The 19,176-nt window shown below is 43.8% G+C and overlaps 2 protein-coding genes across 2 annotated transcripts in view; both read left to right on the plus strand.

The window, feature by feature from the left end:
- The first annotated feature begins 5,799 nt into the window (after window positions 1-5,799).
- On the plus strand, window positions 5,800-10,718 carry LOC123485992 (mucin-5AC-like). The gene is made up of 4 exons (XM_045217126.1): window positions 5,800-7,001; window positions 7,156-7,220; window positions 7,385-7,530; window positions 9,828-10,718. Exons 1-4 carry the CDS (start codon window positions 5,922-5,924, stop codon window positions 10,025-10,027), a joined length of 1,491 nt encoding a protein of 496 aa, XP_045073061.1. The 5' UTR covers window positions 5,800-5,921; the 3' UTR covers window positions 10,028-10,718.
- Window positions 10,719-17,179: 6,461 nt separating this feature from the next.
- LOC121550591 (probable cyclin-dependent serine/threonine-protein kinase DDB_G0292550) overlaps window positions 17,180-19,176 on the plus strand; it is a 104,723-nt gene continuing 102,726 nt past the window's right edge. The window contains exon 1 of the mRNA XM_045217132.1: window positions 17,180-17,230. Coding sequence (XP_045073067.1) covers window positions 17,180-17,230 — 51 coding nt within the window. The remainder of the gene's footprint in view (window positions 17,231-19,176) is intronic.

The following is a 19,176-nucleotide window of genomic DNA, read 5'->3' on the forward strand; positions in this document are numbered from 1 at the left end:
CAGATTCACACACAACAACCGTATCTGCTCCCACAACTACAGCAGTTCCCACAACCACAACAGCTTTCCTTACAACAACCACAGCTGGTAGCAAAACGACAACAGCTGCACCCACAACAACAACAGATTCTCCCACAACAACCACATATTCTCACACAACAACCACAGATTCTCACACAACAACCACAGATTCTCACACAACCACAACAGCATCCCTTGTAACCATAGCTGTTCCCACAACGACCACAGCAGCACCAATGATGTCTACTGCTGGGGCGACAACAATCACAGCTTCCCCAAAAACAACCACAGGTGCTGCTACAACAACAGCTGTGCCAACAACAACTACAGCTGCATCCACAGCAACCAGAGCTGATCCCACCACAACCACAGCTGCTGCTACAACAACAACAGCTGCTGCAACAACACCCAAAACCCTGCCCCCAACAACCACTGCTGCTCCCACAACAAACACAGCTGTTCCCACAACAACCATAGCTTCTCCCACAACAACCACAGCTGCTACAACAACTAAAGCTGTGGCTACAACAATAACAGCCATCCCCACAAGAACATCAGCTGCTCCCACAACAACCACTGCAGCACCAACGATGACTACAGCTGCTCCTACAACAACCACAGATACACCAACAACATATTCTCAGACAACAACTAAAGCTGATCCAACGACCGCAACAACTTCCTCTATAACAACTACAGCAGCTCCAACAACAACCACAGCTATTTCCACAACAAACACAGATACTGCTACGACAACAACAGCTGCGGCTATAACAACCAAAGTCGTCCACACAACAACCACAGCTGCTCCCACAACAACCACAAATGCACTCACACCAACCACATTTTCTCTGAAAACAACTACAGCAGCTCCCACAACCACAACAGCTTCCCCTACAACAACCACAGCTGCTCCCACTACAACCACAGCCGGAGGAACAACAACCACTGCTGCACTCATAGCAATAACAGCTGCTCAAACAAAAACCACATCTTCACCCACAACAACCACAGCTTCTCCCACAAAAACCACAGCTGATGCTGCTACAACAACTACAGTTGTGGCTACAACAACAACATCCATTCCCACGACAACAACAGCTGCTCCCACAACAACCACTGCAGCACCAACAACGACTACAGCTGCTCCCACAACAACCACAGCTTTCCCTACATCAACAAAAGCTGATGCTTTGATAACAACAGCTGTGGCTACAACAACAGCCATCCCCACAACAAACACAGCTGCTCCCACAACAGCAACAGCTGCTGATACACCAACCACATCTGCACCATCAACAACCACAGCCACAGCTCCGACAACTACAACCGTCCTCACAACAACCACAGCTGCTCCTACAACAACCACAGCAGATCCAACGACCACAACAGCTTCCTCTACAACAACGACAGCTGCTCCAACAACTACGACAGCTTCCCCTACAACCATCACAGCTGTTCCCACAACAGCAACAGCTGCTGATACACCAACCACATCTGCACGAACAACAACCACAGCCACAGCTCCGACAATCACAGAGGCTCCCACTACAACAATAGCTGCCATAGCAACAACAAAAGCTCCCGTAACAACCATCACTGCTGGCCCTACCACAACTACAGCTAACCCCACAATAACCACAGCTGCTCCCACGACAACCACACCTGCACCCACAACAAACACAGCTGCTCCCACAACAACCACAGCTGCTCACACGACAACCACCGCTTCACCAACAACAACCACAACTACACCAACGACAACCACAGCTGCACCACCAGCAACCACAGCTGTTCCCACAACAACAACAACAACTGCACTAACAACATCCCCAGCTACTGCTATGACAAGAACAGCCACCCCCACAACAACTACAGCTGCTCCCACAACAACCACAGCTGCTGCTTCAACAACCACAGCAGTACCAACGTACACCACAGCAGCTCCCACTACAACCACAGCTTCTCCCACAATAACCACAGCTGCTGCTACAACAATCAAAACCCTGCCCACAACAACCACAGCTGTTCCAACAACAATCACAGATTCACACACAACAACCGTATCTGCTCCCACAACTACAGCAGTTCCCACAACCACAACAGCTTTCCTTACAACAACCACAGCTGGTAGCAAAACGACAACAGCTGCACCCACAACAACAACAGATTCTCCCACAACAACCACAGATTCTCACACAACAACCACAGATTCTCACACAACAACCACAGATTCTCCCACAACAACCACAGCTGCTGCTACAACAACAAAAGCTGCTACAACAACAAAAGCCCTGCGCACAACAACCACCTCTGCTCAAACAACCATCACAAATTCAACCACAACAGCATCCCTTGTAACCATAGCTGTTCCCACAACGACCACAGCAGCACCAATGATGTCTACTGCTGGGGCGACAACAATCACAGCTTCCCCAAAAACAACCACAGGTGCTGCTACAACAACAGCTGTGCCAACAACAACTACAGCTGCATCCACAGCAACGAGAGCTGATCCCACCACAACCACAGCTGCTGCTACAACAACAACAGCTGCTGCAACAACACCCAAAACCCTGCCCCCAACAACCACTGCTGCTCCCACAACAAACACAGCTGTTCCCACAACAACCACAACTGCAATAACAACATCCCCAGCAGCTGCTATGACAAGAACAGCCACCCCCACAACAACCACAGCTGCTGCTTCAACAACCACAGCAGTACCAATGTCAACCACAGCAGCTCCCAGTACAACCACAGCTTCCCCCACAACAACCACAGCTGCTGCTACAACAACCAAAGCCCTGCCCACAACAACCACAGCTGTTCCAACAACAATCACAGATTCACACACAACAACCGTATCTGCTCCCACAACTACAGCAGTTCTCACAACCACAACAGCTTCCCTTACAACAACCACAGCTGGTAGCAAAACGACCACAGCTGCATCCACAACAACCAGAGCTGATCCCACCACAACCACAGCTACTGCTACAACAACAATATCTGCTGCAACAACACCCAAAACCCTGCCCACAACAACCACAGCTGCTCCCACAACAAACACAGCTGCTCCCACAACAACCACATATGCACCAACGACAACCACAGCTACACCAATAACATCTACAGCTGCGGCATCAACAAGTACAGCTGTGGCAACAACAACCACAGCTACACTCACAACAACCACAGCTTCTTCCACAACAACAAGAGCTGCTCCCACAACAACAGCAGCTTTTCCCACAACAACCACAGCTACACCAACAACAACCACAGCTTCTTCCACAACATCCACAGCTGCTCCCACAACAACAACAGCTTTTCCCACAACAACCACAGCTGCTCCCACAACAACCACAGCTACTCCCAAAACAACCACAGCTGCTCCAAAAACAATTACAGATTCACCCATAACAACCACAATCGCTCCCACAACTACACCAGCTCCCACATCAGCTTCCCTAACAACCACCACTCCTGGTCCCAAAACAACCACAACTTCTCCCACAACAACGACAGCTACAACCACAGCTGCTCCCACAACAAAACCAGCTGCTGCTACAACAACAAAACCTTTGACAACAACAACCAAAGCCATAAGCACAACCACAACAGCTTCCCTGACAACAACCACATCTGGTCCCACAATGATCACATCAGCACCAGTGATGTCTACTGCTGGGGCTACAACAACCACAGCTGCACCCACAACAGCCACAGCTTCTCCCACAAAAAGCACAGCTGTTGCTACAACAACAAAAGATGGGGCAACAACAACCAAAGCCATGCCCACTACAGCCGCAGCCGCTCCAACAACAATCACAGATTCACTCACAACAACCACAGCTTCTCCCACAACAACCATAGCCGATCAAACAACAACCACAGCTGCTCTCACAACAACAACAGCTTCTCCCACAACAACCACAGCTGCACCAACGACAACTACAGCACCTTTTACAACAACAGTGGCTCCTACAACAGCAACTCCCACTACAATCACAGCTTCACCATCGACAACGACAGTTGCTGCAAAAACCACCAAAGTCATCCCCACAACAACCAGAGTTTCAGCCACAACAACCAATGCTGCTCCCACAAAAACCACAGCATCACCAATGACATCTACAGCTGTGGTTTCAACAACCACAGTCCTCCTCACAACAACTCCAGATACTACCATAACAACCACAGCTGCTGCCTCAACAACCACAGTTTTGTCCACAACAACCACTGCTGCTCCCAAAACAACAACAACTTATCCCACAACAACCACAGCTGCTGTAACAACAACAAAAGCTGCTACAACAACCACAACTCTGCCCACAACAACCAAAGCTGCTCAAACAACAATCACAGATTCACCAACAACAACCGTATCTGCTCCCACAACTACAGCAGTTCCCACAACCACAACAGCTTCCCTTACAACAACCACAGCTGGTAGCAAAACGACCACAGCTGCACCCACAACAACCATATATTGTCCTTCAACAACCACAGATTCTCCCACAACAACCACAGATTCTCCCACAACAACCACAGCTTCTCCCACAACAATCACAGATTCTCCCACAACAACCACAGATTCTCCCACAACAACCACAGCTGCTGCTACAACAACAAAAGCTGCTACAACAACAAAAGCCCTGCGCACAACAACCACCTCTGCTCAAACAACCATCACAAATTCACCCACAACAACAGTATCTGCTCCCAAAACTACAGTAGTTCCCACAACCAATACAAATTCCTTTACAACAACCACAGCTGGAAGCAAAACGACCACAGCTGCACCCACAACAACCACAGATTCAACCACAACAACCACAGATTCTCCCACAACAACCACAGATTCTCCCACAACAACCACAGATTCTCCCACAACCACAACAGCATCCCTTGCAACAACAGCTGTTCCCACAACAACCACAGCAGAACCAATGATGTCTACTGCTGGTGATACAACAACCACAGCTTCCTCCAAAACAACCACAGCTGCGCCCACAACAACCAGAGCTGCACCAACAACAACCAGAGCTTCTCCCACCACAACCACAGCTGCTGCTACAACAACAGCAGCTGCTGCAACAACACCCAAAACCCTGCCCACAACAACCAAAACTGCTCCCACAACAAACACAGCTGCTCCTCTAACAACCACATCTGCACCAACGACAATCACTGCAACACCAATAACATCTACAGCTGCGGTGTCAACAAGTACAGCTGTGGCTCCAACAACAGCTACACCCACAACAACCACACCTTCTTCCACAACAACCATAGCTGCTCCCACAACAACAACAGCTTTTCTCACAACAACCACAGCTACACCCACAACAACCACAGCTACACCCACAACAACCACAGCTTTTCCCACAACAACAACAACAGCTGCACCAACAGCAAAAGTTTCTCCCACAACAACCACAGCTACTCCCACAACAACCACAGCTGCTGCTACAACAAGAACCGTTTCGGCAACAAAAGCAGAAGTACTGCCCAAAACAACCACGGCTGCTCTAACAACAATCACAGATTCACCCACAACAACCACAATCGCTCCCACAACTACACCAGCTCCCACAACAGCTTCCCTTACAAAAACCACTCCTGGTCCCAAAACAACCACAACTTCTCCCACAACAACCACAGCTACAACCACAGCTGCTCCCACAACACCAACAGCTGCAGCAACAACAACCAAAAACCTAAGCACAACAACCACAGCTTCCGCAACAACAACCACAGCTGCACCCACAACAACCACAGCTGCACCCACAACAACCAAAACTGCACCAACGACAACCACAACTGCACCAACAGCAACCACAGCTGTTCCCACATCAACAAAAACAACTACACTAACAACATCCCCAGCTGATGCTATGACAACAACAGCCACCCCCACAACAACTACAGCTGCTCCCACAACAACCACAGCTGCTGTTTCAACAACCACAGCAGTACCAACGTCAACCACAGCGGCTCCCACTACAACCACAGCTCCACCATCGACAACGACAGTTGCTGCAACAACCACCAAAGCCACCTCCACAACAACCAGAGATTCAGCCACAGCAACCACAGCTTCTCCCACAACCACCACTGCTGCTCCCACAAAAACCTCAGCAGCAGCAATGACATCTATAGCTGTGTCTTCAACAACCACGGTCCTCCCCACAACAACTCCAGCTACTCCCATTACAACCACAGCTTATCCCACCTTAACCACTGCTGCATCCACAATTACAGCAGCAACTACAACTACAGATTCTGTTACAAAATCAGTGGCTCCCACAACAACAGCGGCTCACTCAACAACTATAGCTGCCCCCACAACAACTACAGCTGCTGCTACAATAACAATAGTTGCTCCCACTACAACTGCCACCACAACATCAGGTTTTGCCACAAGAACAACAGCTGCTGTAACTACCACCACACCTGGGGCTACTACCATCACAGCTGCACTAACAACAACCACAGCTGCACCAACGACAACCACAGCTCCACCTACAGCAACCACAGCTACTCCCACAACAACCACAGTTGCCCCTATAACTACCACAGCTACAGCGACAGCACCAGGTTCTGCTACAACAACCACAGCTGCTCCCACAACAACCACAGCTTCACCATCAACAACCACAGCTGCTGCTTCTACCACCACAACCGCCATCACAATGACCACAGTTGCCGCCACAACTACCACAGCCTTTCCCACAACAACCACAGCTTCACCGACCACTATCACAGCTGCACTAACTAAAACTACAGCTGCTAAGACAACAACAACTCTTGCTCCAACAACTACTGTTGCCCCAACCACCGCATCCACTGACCCGCCAAAGTCAAATGAAGGTGTACTTATTCTACAGTTCCGGATGAATCGACCATTTTTGGAAACCTACAAAAATCCACAGTCCCAGGATTACTTTACTTTGGCTTTAAATGTCACAACTGAGGTAAACGTTTATCATTAACATTGATAGAAATATTGAAATGGACATTTAGAAGAAAAGAAATGAAAAAAAAATATTGCTTGAGAGTTATTAGTACCTAGTACACATTTTGTTTGTCCGTTAAATTCTCATTATGTGCTCTGATATCTTTCTACAGTTAAATCGAGGATACAAAAACGTATATCCTGTAATCTTCCTCAGATGCATCATCATCAGTTTCTGGTATGTTAAGTTTACATTTTGGTCCACATTTCCACAACTTACTTGCAGGTAGAAAAAGTGTGTTATTCACATGTTTACCATTCTTTAATAATACTAATACTACTACAAACAATAATATTAACTTTTATCACATTTCACATTCATTCTATTTCTTTGATTTTTAGGTCTGGTTCTGTAGGTGTGACAACCAAGTTGATCTTCACAAATCAGTCAGTGGTCCCTCACTTTACAAATATAGAGGAATCCCTCAAGACATCCATCAACACGTCCACAGTCTTCTTAGATGTTATTACTAGCAGTATCAAAGCGGGTAAGGATTAATCTTAACATAATATGTATGAAGATTCATATATTACACACACAATATTTCCCTCTGTGTCACCATGTTGTTGTTGTTGTTGTTGTTTATGCCCACAGCTGAATTACCAGCTCTGGTTTCATCAGTTGTGACCAAATTACATCATACTTGAAATATTGTACCTCAGTTAAAGGTCTTTATTTTTTATTTTGAAACTATTTCAATCATGGTAGTCTCTTATAAGACTATCTTTACCTGTGGATATGAGCAAAGATGATTCTGGTGCTCTGGTTTTGCATCACTGATTATTTGGATCAGGGATGGGCAACTTTGATGGAGGTGTGGGCCACAAAAAAACGGAACTCATCATGAGGGGCTGCAGTGGTTCGTGGGTCTTCGTACCCACATCTCACATTTGCCATGGGGCGCAGAGAAAATGTTGCCATTTTAAAGCAAGTTTGCTGCAATTCTACACATTTTGCGATGGGGCAGACATCCTTTTACAATTGTATGACTCAATTCATGAATTTCTACTCATTTTTTACACCTTTTGTATTCTATTATTCTAACGCTCAACAGTAAGTTGAGACACCGATTGAATTCCTAAATATATATATTTATACACAAAATCACCAAAAGTATGTGGACACCTGCTCATCGAATATGTCATTCCAAAATCATGGGCGTTAATATGGAGTTGGTCCCCCCTTTGCTGCTATAACAGCCTCCACTCTTCTGGGAAGGCTTTCCACTAGATGTTGGAATATGTGGGGACTTGCTTCCATTCAGTCACAAGAGCATTAGTGAGGTCGGGCACTGATGTTTGGTGATTAGGCCTGGCTAGCAGTCGGCGTTCCAATTCATCCCAAAGGGATTCGATGGGGTTGAGGTCAGGGATCTGTGTATGCCAATCAAGTTTTTCCGCACCGATCTCGACAAACCATTTCTGTATCGACCTCGCTTTGTGCACTGGGGTATTGTCATGCTGAAACAGGAAAGGGCCTTCCCCAAACTGTTGCCACAAAGTTGGAAGCACAGAATTGTCTAGAATGTCATTGTATACTGTAGTGTTAAGATTTCCATTCACTGGAACCAAGGCCTAGCCCGAGCAATGAAAAACAGCCCCAGACCATTATTCCTGCTCCACCAAACTTTACAGTTGGCACTACGCATTGGGGCAGGTAGCGTTCTCCTGGCATCCGCCAAACCCAGATTTGCCCGTCGGACTGCCAGATGGTGAAGCGTGATTTATCACTCCAGAAAACGCATTTCCTCTGCTCCGGAGTCCAATGGCAGCGAGCTTTACACCACTCCAGCCGACACTTGGCATTACACATAATAATAAATAATATGCCATTTAGCAGACGCTTTTATCCAAAGCGACTTACAGTCATGTGTGCATAAATTTTTTTACATATGGGTGGTCCCAGGGATCGAATCCACTACCCTGGCGTTACAAGCGCCATGCTCTACCAATTGAGCTACAGAGGACATGGTGATCTTATGCTTGTGTGCGGCTGCTCGGCAATGGAAACCTATTTCATAAAGCTCCTGATGAACAGTTATTGTGCTGACGTTACTTCCAGAGGCAGTTTGGAACTGGGTAGTTCGTTTTACAGGCGATTTTTACGCATTATGCGCTTCAGCACTCGGGGGTCCCATTCTGTGAGCTTGTGTAGCCTACCACTTCGTGGCTGAGCCGTTGTTGCTCCTAGACGTTTTTCCACTTTACAATAACAGCAGTTACAGTTGACTGGGGTAGCTCTAGCAGGGCAGAAATTTGACGAACTGACTTGTTGGAAAGGTGGCATCCTATGACAGTGCTACGTTGAAAGTCACTGAGCTCTTCAGTAAGGCCATTCTACTTCCAATGTTTGTCTATAGAGATTGCATGGCTGTGTGCTTGATTTTATACACTTGTCAGCAATGGGTGTGTCTGAAGTAGCTGAATCAACTCATTTGAAGTGGTGTCCACATACTTTTGTATATGTAGTGTATATTTGTCAGCATAAAGCTGAGTGACTAACTCATTTCTGGATTTGGATCAACAAGTACCGACATTCTTTCTGACAGTCTTTAATAAAGAAATGTTTTGACCAAGTTAATCTGCTCATGTTGTGTGTGTGTGTGTGTGTGTGTATATATATATATATTAAAGGGAGGCTGCTGCCCTTCCCTGATTTGGCTGAATCATGACTTTGCTCAGGTTGCCTACAGCTGGCATCGTTATATTTTTGGAAGAGGATAGACTTTGGGGAAGGCTTGGCAGAGTCTTTTAAATTGTCCAAATCTGATCTTTTTTTAAACAGAACTCCAGAATTCCACGACTACTACTACTACTACTACTACTACGACTACTGCAACCACCAAAATGGTGACGACAGCAGCAGCCACACAAACTACAGGTGCTGCAACCACCAGCAGCAGCACTATGGCAAGAAACAGACCTCAAGAAGTGGTCACTTTACTACTTGCTCTAATGCTGATCTATTTCTTCTTAACAGAATAACTCTAGGACTCAATTAAACCAATTAAGTATAACATATTCCAAAATAAAGGCATATATATCTTCAGCTATTAAGATTAAGAGATGTTAAGAAATGACTAATACTATCTTAGTTAAAGTAATTGCTTATCATAATGATTATGTATAAAACTGTTTGTCTAATTTAATTTAATAAAATGTAACTCAATAGAAAAGAATTCACAAAATAATGATGGTAATGTAATGAAGCTGATTCTGCTAATGCCAGAAACTGGATTATTGTGTAAATTAAAGTAAATGTGTGATGTTTTGCTATTTAATATGTATATGTTGTTTTAGTATATCACAATATCTTATGAATAATGTAATATAATATAAATAAATTAGTAAATTATGAAATTAACTAATTAAATTATAAATTATTTTGGAGACCTAATTGTCTATTCTGTAATATATATTTTAGTCCTAATTGTAAACCAACTCTAGGCAACCTTTGGAAATTACTTTGAAAACCCTTGAATAGATAATGCCATAGAAAACCACATACCAATAAACATGTATTGACAAATACACTTTAGATAGTAGATCTATTGTAATAAAACTTAAATAAACACAAATTGATCTTATCAATGTTGTTGTAGTCTACATAATATATTATACAAACGGTACTCATCTGAGATATTGAGTGCCATAAAATTGAAAATGTTCAACAGACTGTAAATCTCTACCTTGAAAAGACAATTGTTCATTTCTGAAATGTCGGACAAACAAAATGTTGGCTGGAGGAAGTATCAGTCACCAAATCTCACAACAGAAATCATACAGTGCCTTCAGAAATTCACACCCCTTGACTTTTTCCACTGTTGTTGTGTTACAGCCTGAATTTAAAATGGGTTAAATAGAGATTTTGTGTCACTGGCCTACACACAATACCCCATAATGTCAAAGAGGAATAATGTTTTTAGGCATTTTTACAAATTAATAATAAATGAAAAGCTGAAATGTCTTGAGTCAATAAGTATTCAACCCCTTTGTTATGGCAAGCCTAAATAAGTTCAGGAGTAAAAATGTCCTTAACAAGTCACATAATAAATTGCATGGACTCACTCTGTTTGCAATAATAGTGTTTAAAATACTTAAGAGTCTATTGACGCACCCGTGCATCAATCTAAGTAAGTTCTCAGTTTTGCTCTACGACCCCCACAAGTGTCACAGGACTAGTCTGAAGGTAACACATACAAACAAATGGAAGTATGGAGGTAGTTTTGTGCCAACAAAAATAAGGGGTTAAATATGTGTCAAAAAAACAAACATATTCGCTGAGCTTTCTTATATCTCCTAGATATAGGACAGTCACTTCAAAACCTTATACCTCATGATTTATTTTTTGACTGTCTTTTTTGCCATTTTTGCCCCCCCCACCTCACCCGAGTGGTGCATCGCAGTGCTAGCTGTGCCACTAGAGTTCCTGGTTCGAATCCAGGCTCTGTCGTAGCCGGCTGCGACTGGGAGACCCATGGGGCGGTGCACAATTGGCCCAGCGTCGTCCAGGTAGGGGAGGGAATGGCCGGCAGGGATGTAGCTCAGTTGGTAGAGCATGGCGTTTGCAACGCCAGGGTTGTGGGTTTGATTCCCACAGGGGGCTAGTATGAAAAAATTAAATAATAATGTACGCTGTAAGAAAAAAACTGTATGGTGAAGTTGTTAATTACACTTTGGATGGTATATCAACACACCCAGTCACTACAAAGATACAGGCGTCGTTCCTAACTCAGTTGCCAGAGAGGAAGGAAACTGCTCAGGGATTTCACCATGAGGCCAATGTTGACAATAAAGCATTTAAGGAGTTAAATGGTTGTGATAGGAGAAAACTGAGGATGTATCAACAACATTTTAGTTTTTCCACAACACTAACCTAATTGACAGAGTGGAAAGAAGGAACCTATACAGAATACAAATATTCCAAAACATGCATCCTGTTTGCAACAAGGCACAAAAGTAATACTGCAAAAATGTGGCAAAGCAATCAACTTTTTGCCCTGAATAATGTTTTTTGAATTTATTTTGAATATAATTTAGTTGAGTAACAGACATACAGTGCATTCGGAAAGTATTCAGACCGCTTCACTTTTTCCACATTTTGTTACATTACAGCCTTATTCTAAAATGAATTAAATAAATAAAACTCCTCATCAATCTACATACAATACCCCATAATGACAAAGCGAAAACAGGATTTTAGAACTGTTTGAGCTCAGGTGCATCCTGTTTCCATTGATTATCCTTGAGATGTTTCTACAACTTGATTGGAGTCCACCTGTGGTCAATTCAATTGCTTGGACATGATTTGTAAAGGCACACACCTGTCTATATAAGGTCCCACAGTTGACAGTACATGTCAGAGCAAAAACCAAAGGAATTGTCCGTAGAACTCCGAGACAGGATTGTGTAGAGGCACAGATCTGGGGAAGGGTACCAAAACATTTCTGCAGCATTGAAGTTCCCCAAGAACACAGTGGCCTCCATCATCCTTAAATGGAAGGAGTTTGGAATCACCAAGACTCTTCCTAGAGCTGGCTGCCCGGACAAACTGAGCAATCGTGGGAAAAGGGCCTTGGTCAGGGAGGTGACCAAAAACCTGATGGTCACTCTGACAAAGCTCCAGAGTTCCTCTGTGGAGATGGGAGAACCTTCCAGCAAGACAACCATCTTTGCAGCACTCCACCAATCAGGCCTTTATGGTAGAGTGGCCAGACAGAAGCCACTCCTTAGTAAAAGGCACATGACAGCCCGCTTGTTGTTTGCCATAAAGGCATCTAAAGACTCTCAGACTATGAGAAAATATTCTCTGATCTGATGAAACCAAGATTGAACTCTTTGGCCTGAATGCCAAGAGTCACGTCTGGAGGAAACCTGGCACCATCCCTACGGTGAAGCATGGTGGTGGCAGCATCATGCTGTGGGGATGTTTTTCAGTTGCAGGGACTGGGAGACTAGTCAGGATCGAGGGAAAGATGAATGGAGCAAAGTGCAGAGAGATCCTTTATAAAAACCTGCTCCAGAGCGCTTAGGACCTCAGACTGGGTCAAAGGTTCACCTTCCAACATGACAACAACCCTAAGTACACAGCAAAGACAATGCATGAGTTGCTTCGGGACAAGTCTCTGAATGTGCTTGAGTGGCCCAGCCAGAGCCCGGATTTGAACCCGATCTAACATCTCTGGAGAGACCTGAAAATAGCTGTGCAACGAAGCTCCCCATCCAACCTGTCAGAGCTTGAGAAGATCTGCAGAGAAGAATGGGAGAAACTCCCCAAATACAGGTGTGCCAAGCTTGTAGTGTTATACCCAAGAAGACTCGAGGCTGTAATCGCTGCCAAAGGTGCTTCAACAAAGTATTGAGTAAAGGGTCTGAATACTTAGGTAAACGTCATATTTCTGTTTATTTTATTTATGTTTTGCAAAGAAATCTACAAACCTGTTTTTCCTTTGTCATTATGGGGTATTGTGTGTAGATTGATTAGGGGGGAAAAAAATGTTTTAATTCATTTTAGAATAAGGCTGTAACGTAACAAAATGTGGAAAAAGTGAAGGGGTCTGAATACTTTCCTTTTTGCTCAATTTTGTAAAAAAATATATAATATTTTATACTAATACAATTGCTCAGAGGACAAGATTCTGTTTAACAAGTAAAAAAATAATCTTTAAAAGATAGGGGTCGAAATTATTGGATCCCCTGTTTTCAATACTCCTGCACCCTCCCCTATCGAGGATAACCACAATGAATATTTTTCAAAAAAAAAATAAAAAATTTGCAGAATACATTGGGAGGGATCTTAAGACCATTCCTCCATGCAGAATATTTCCGGATCCTTGATATCCCTCGACTGCGCTTGTGGACTGCATGCCCTCTTCATTTCAAACAACAGGTTTTCAATGGGGTTCAAGTCCGGAGACTGAGATGGCCATTGCAAAATGTTGATTTTGTGGTCAATTAAGCATTTTTTTGTGGATTAAGGGTGTGCATGCTTGGGGTTATTGTATTGCTGGCAGATCCACTTGCGGCCAATTTTCATCCTCCATACAGAGGCAACCAAGTTTTGGCCTAAAATGTCCTGGTACTTAAAAAAGTTAATGATGCCATTGACCTTACCAAGGGCCCCAGGACAAAATAGCCCCATAACATCAAAGATCCCCCACCATATTTTACAGTAGGTATGGGGTTCTTTTCTGCTCATCCATTCTTATTTCGACTGGTGTGTGTGGCCAAAATGCTTTATTTTCATGTCATCTGACCAAAGCACCATTTCCAATCCAAGTGCCAATGCCGTTTAGCAAACTCCAGGCGGTGCTATGGTCAGATGACATGAAAATAGAGCTCTTTGGCCATGCACACCAATGGTGGGTTTGGCCTTCGAAAGAACAATGCATATGTAGAAAATAGCTCATCCCTACTGTAAAATATGGTGGTTGATTTTTTTAAGTTATTGGCCTATTGTGCTTGATGATGAGGAAACAGTGTAATAGCTTTAAATTTTTTTTATTTTTTTTATGTTGGTGTCATGCAGTTAGACTGCATTATAATACTTCAGGACATAAAGCCTCTGTGTTTTGTGTTATTACCATAAATAAAGGTACTAACTGCATGTAGCAGAAGCTGTTCAATCATCCATCTTGTTTTCAGAAGTGACTCCAGGCAGGTCCCAGGACAGCGCCAAGGTCTGGATGTCGCCCTTCTGGTCCTCTATCAAGGTTGAGTCCCCTTCAAGCTTAAATAAATATACAGTGGGGAGAACAAGTATTTGATACACTGCCAATTTTGCAGGTTTTCCTACTTACAAAGCATGTAGAGGTCTGTAATTTTTTATCATAGGTACACTTCAACTGTGAGAGACGGAATCTAAAACAAAAACAAAAACAGAAAATCACATTGTATGATTTTTAAGTAATTCATTTGCATTTTATTGCATGACATAAGTATTTGATCACCTACCAACCAGTAAGAATTCCGGCTCTCACATACCTGTTAGTTTTTCTTTAAGAAGCCCTCCTGTTCTCCACACATTACCTGTATTAACTGCACCTGTTTGAACTCGTTACCTGTATAAAAGACACCTGTCCACACACTCAATCAAACAGACTCCAACCTCTCCACAATGGCCAAGACCAGAGAGCTGTGTAAGGACATCAGGGATAAAATTGTAGACCTGCACAAGGCTGGGATGGGCTACAGAACAATAGGCAAACAGCTTGGTGAGAAGGCAACAACTGTTGGCGCAATTATTAGAAAATGGAAGAAGCTCAAGATGACGGTCAATCACCCTCGGTCTGGGCCTCCATGCAAGATCTCACCTCGTGGGGCATCAATGATCATGAGGAAGGTGAGGGATCAGCCCAGAACTACATGACCTGGTCAATGACCTGAAGAGAGCTGGGACCACAGTCTCAAAGAAAACCATTAGTAACACAATACGCCGTCATGGATTAAAATCCTGCAGTGCACGCAAGGTCCCCCTGCTCAAGCCAGCGCATGTCCAGGCTCGTCTGAAGTTTGCCAATGACCACCTGGATAATCCAGAGGAGGAATGGGAGAAGATCATGTGGTCTGATGAGACAAAAATAGAGCTTTTTGGTCTAAACTCCACTCGCCGTGTTTGGAGGAAGAAGAAGGATGAGTACAACCCCAAGAACACCATCCCAACCGTGAAGCATGGAGGTGGAAACATCATTCTTTGGGGATGCTTTTCTGCAAAGGGGATAGGACGACTGCACCGTATTGAGGGGAGGATGGATGGGGCCATGTTTGCGAGATCTTGGCCAACAACCTCCTTCCCTCAGTAAGAGCATTGAAGATGGGTTGTGTCTGGGTCTTCCAGCATGACAACGATCCGAAAAACACAGCCAGGGCAACTAAGGAGTGGCTCCGTAAGAAGCATCTCAAGGTCCTGGAGTGGCCTAGCCAGTCTCCAGACCTGAACCCAATAGAAAATCTTTGGAGGGAGTTGAGTGGCGCAGTGGTCTAAGGCACTGCATCGCAGTGCTAGCTGTGCCACTAGAGATCCTGGTTCGAATCCAGGCTCTGTCGTAGCCGGCCGCGACTGGGAGACCCATGGGGCGGTGCACAATTGGCCCAGCGTCGTCCAGGGTAGGGGAGGGAATGGCCGGCAGGGATGTAGCTCAGAGCATGGTGTTTGCAACGCCAAGGTTGTGGGTTCGATTCCCACGGGGGGCCAGTATGAAAAAAAATAATGTATGCACTCACTAACTGTAAGTTGCTCTGGATAAGAGTCTGCTAAATGACTAAAATGTAAATGTAAATTGTCCGTATTGCCCAGCGACAAACCTGAATGATCTGGAGAAGGTCTGTATGGAGGAGTGGGCCAAAATCCCTGCTGCAGTGTGTGTAAACCTTGAAAGACCAACAGGAAACATATGATCTCTGTAATTGCAAACAAAGGTTTCTGTACCAAATATTAAGTTCTGCTTTTCTGATGCATCAAATACTTATGTCATGCAATAAAATGCAAATTAATTACTTAAAAATCATACAATGTGATTTTCTGGATTTTTGTTTTAGATTCCGTCTCTCACAGTTGAAGTGTACCTATGATAAAAATGACAGACCTCTACATGCTTTGTAAGTAGGAAAACCTGCAAAATCAGCAGTGTATCAAATGCCCACTGTATATACTGTATCAACACATTAAGACCTGGTCCCCGTGTGTTGAGACCAATACTCGTTTAAACGTGGAAAATCAAGACCTGAACGAGACTAACCATCTTAAAATGATAGATAAATAAGGCATTTTCTCCCTCTACATTCGCCATTACATACTGGTAGGGCATATTTCATCTGGCTTACATGTGTATAAAGCAAGGTGCCCTTGAACTTTTGTGTTGTATCACTCCTACTTCACATATGTGATATAGCTTCTATTTCCAGGCTATCAAACTGTTAACCCCCTACAGTCGATGTCCGAGAAACCATTGAAATCAAATTGGCATAATAATACAAATCCCCATCCGCATCTGCAATGGAAAGTGGCAGAGCTACAGCAGTGTTTGTCAGACCAGGAGACATCCTGGTCTTCTCACGAAAACGTCTGTAGCGTCCGAACGGTTTGGGGTTCAAACTAACATGAGTCCTCTATGGAAAGATGAGACTCTCACGAACACGATGGTGTTCTCCGATGTTGTTCCCCCTCTTCCCGAGACTCGTCTGAAGTCGGTACTGCCAATCTGCCAACTTCTGTCTACATACTAATATGACACCCACCATCGAAAAGATAGACTCTCACGTACATGTTTTGCTCTAGAAAGCGAACAAGCCTCACAAGACTCGTCTGAAGGTAGCCCGGTACTAAGTTAAAAAAATTATGGAAGTACATATGGAAGTACTTCAGTGCCAAAAAAGGGTTAAATATGTTTTTTTTTTTTTTTTTACAATTCTATAATTTCCTGAGCTTTCTTACATCTCTCAGATAAAGGACAGACACTTCAAAACATACTTACCTTTGATTTATTTTTTGACTTGCTGTTTTACCATGTATGACTATCTTATTCAATGTGTTTTTATGGGCTAAAATCATTAAGGCCAAATTCAATGTTTTGTATTCAATGTTTTGTATACTTACAGGGGTCCTAAAACTCTAAATCAAATAGCTAAATGATCCTTGGTATGACCATGTTAAAACAATTCCATATGCTATCTTAGTAGAAACCCGCTAGCCGGCCTCTGCCCAGTACCCTGCCCTAAACCTTAGAGACTGTCACTAGCCGGCTACCACCCGGTACTCTACCCTACACCTTAAAGACTTCTGCCCTATGTACATAGAGTTGAACACTGGTCACATTTAGAATGTTTACATACTGTTTTACTTACTTTGTGCAGTATATACTGTATTCTAGTCATGGCTTGTCCTATATTACACATTTTCTATTCACATACTGTCCATATTGTCTATACGCACCATTTACATACATATTTACACTGATTGCACAAAACAATAGGAAAACCTGCTCTTTCCATGACAGACACTAACCAGGTGAAAGCTATGATCCCTTATTGATGTCAATTGTTAAATCCACTTCAATCAGTGTAGATTCAGGGGAGGAGACAGATTAAATAAGGATTTTTAGGCCAATTGAGATATGGATTGTGTGTGTGTGCCATTCAGAGGGTGACTGGGCAAGACAAAATATGTAAGTGCCTTTGAACGGTGTATGGTAGTAGGTGCCAGGCTCAGCGGTTTGAGTGTGTCAAGAACTGCAACGCTGCAGAGTTTTGAACGCTCAACAGTTTCCCATGTGTATCAAGAATGGTCCACCACCCAAAGGACATCCCACCAAGTTGACACAACTGTGCGAAGGATTGGAGTCAACATGGGCCAGCATCCCTGTGGAACGCTTTGGACACCTTGTAGAGTCCATGCCCCGATGAATTGAGTCTGTTTTAAGGGCAAAAATGGGCGCAACTCAATATTAGTTGGAAATAAGACCTATAGTGATCCTGATGTTATTTCATATGAATTTAATAACTTTTTTGTGAATGTGGGTTCCTCTCTGTCCAAAAAAATAGAGAAAACTGATGGAAATCCCTTGGATTACGTTAAGGGACATTTCCCTTCCAGACAGCTTAACTAAACCCTTCAATGGATTCTTCCAGGTTAATTCTGAAATCCATCTATATAACACAAGACACTGCAATAACCTTCACCCTCCCCACTGCCGCACCTCACATAGTCAATTCTCTATCAGATATAGAGGTACCATACTCTGGGATTCTTCTCTTCACAATGCCAAAATATCATCAGTCTTCAATAACTTCAAGCAAAGACTGGGGTCAGCCTGATGAACCAAACTACTCAGTAATCTCCTCCATATAGCCTAACTCTCACACACTCACATGCACACATTAAAACAAAACAACTATATTTGTTTTATTTAATTAATGATCAATACATTTATATATAATTATACTGAACAAAAATATTAACGCAACATGCAACAATTTCAAAGATTTTACTGAGTTACAGTTCATATAAGGAAATCAGTCAAATTAAATCCAATCATTAGGCCCTAATCTATGGATTCCACATGACTGGTCAGGGGTGTAGCCATGGGTGGGCCTTGGAGGGCATAGGCCCACCCACTTGGCAGCCATGCACACCCCCT

The sequence above is a fragment of the Coregonus clupeaformis genome, unplaced genomic scaffold, assembly GCF_020615455.1.
Source record: "Coregonus clupeaformis isolate EN_2021a unplaced genomic scaffold, ASM2061545v1 scaf0927, whole genome shotgun sequence".
NCBI lineage: Eukaryota > Metazoa > Chordata > Actinopteri > Salmoniformes > Salmonidae > Coregonus > Coregonus clupeaformis.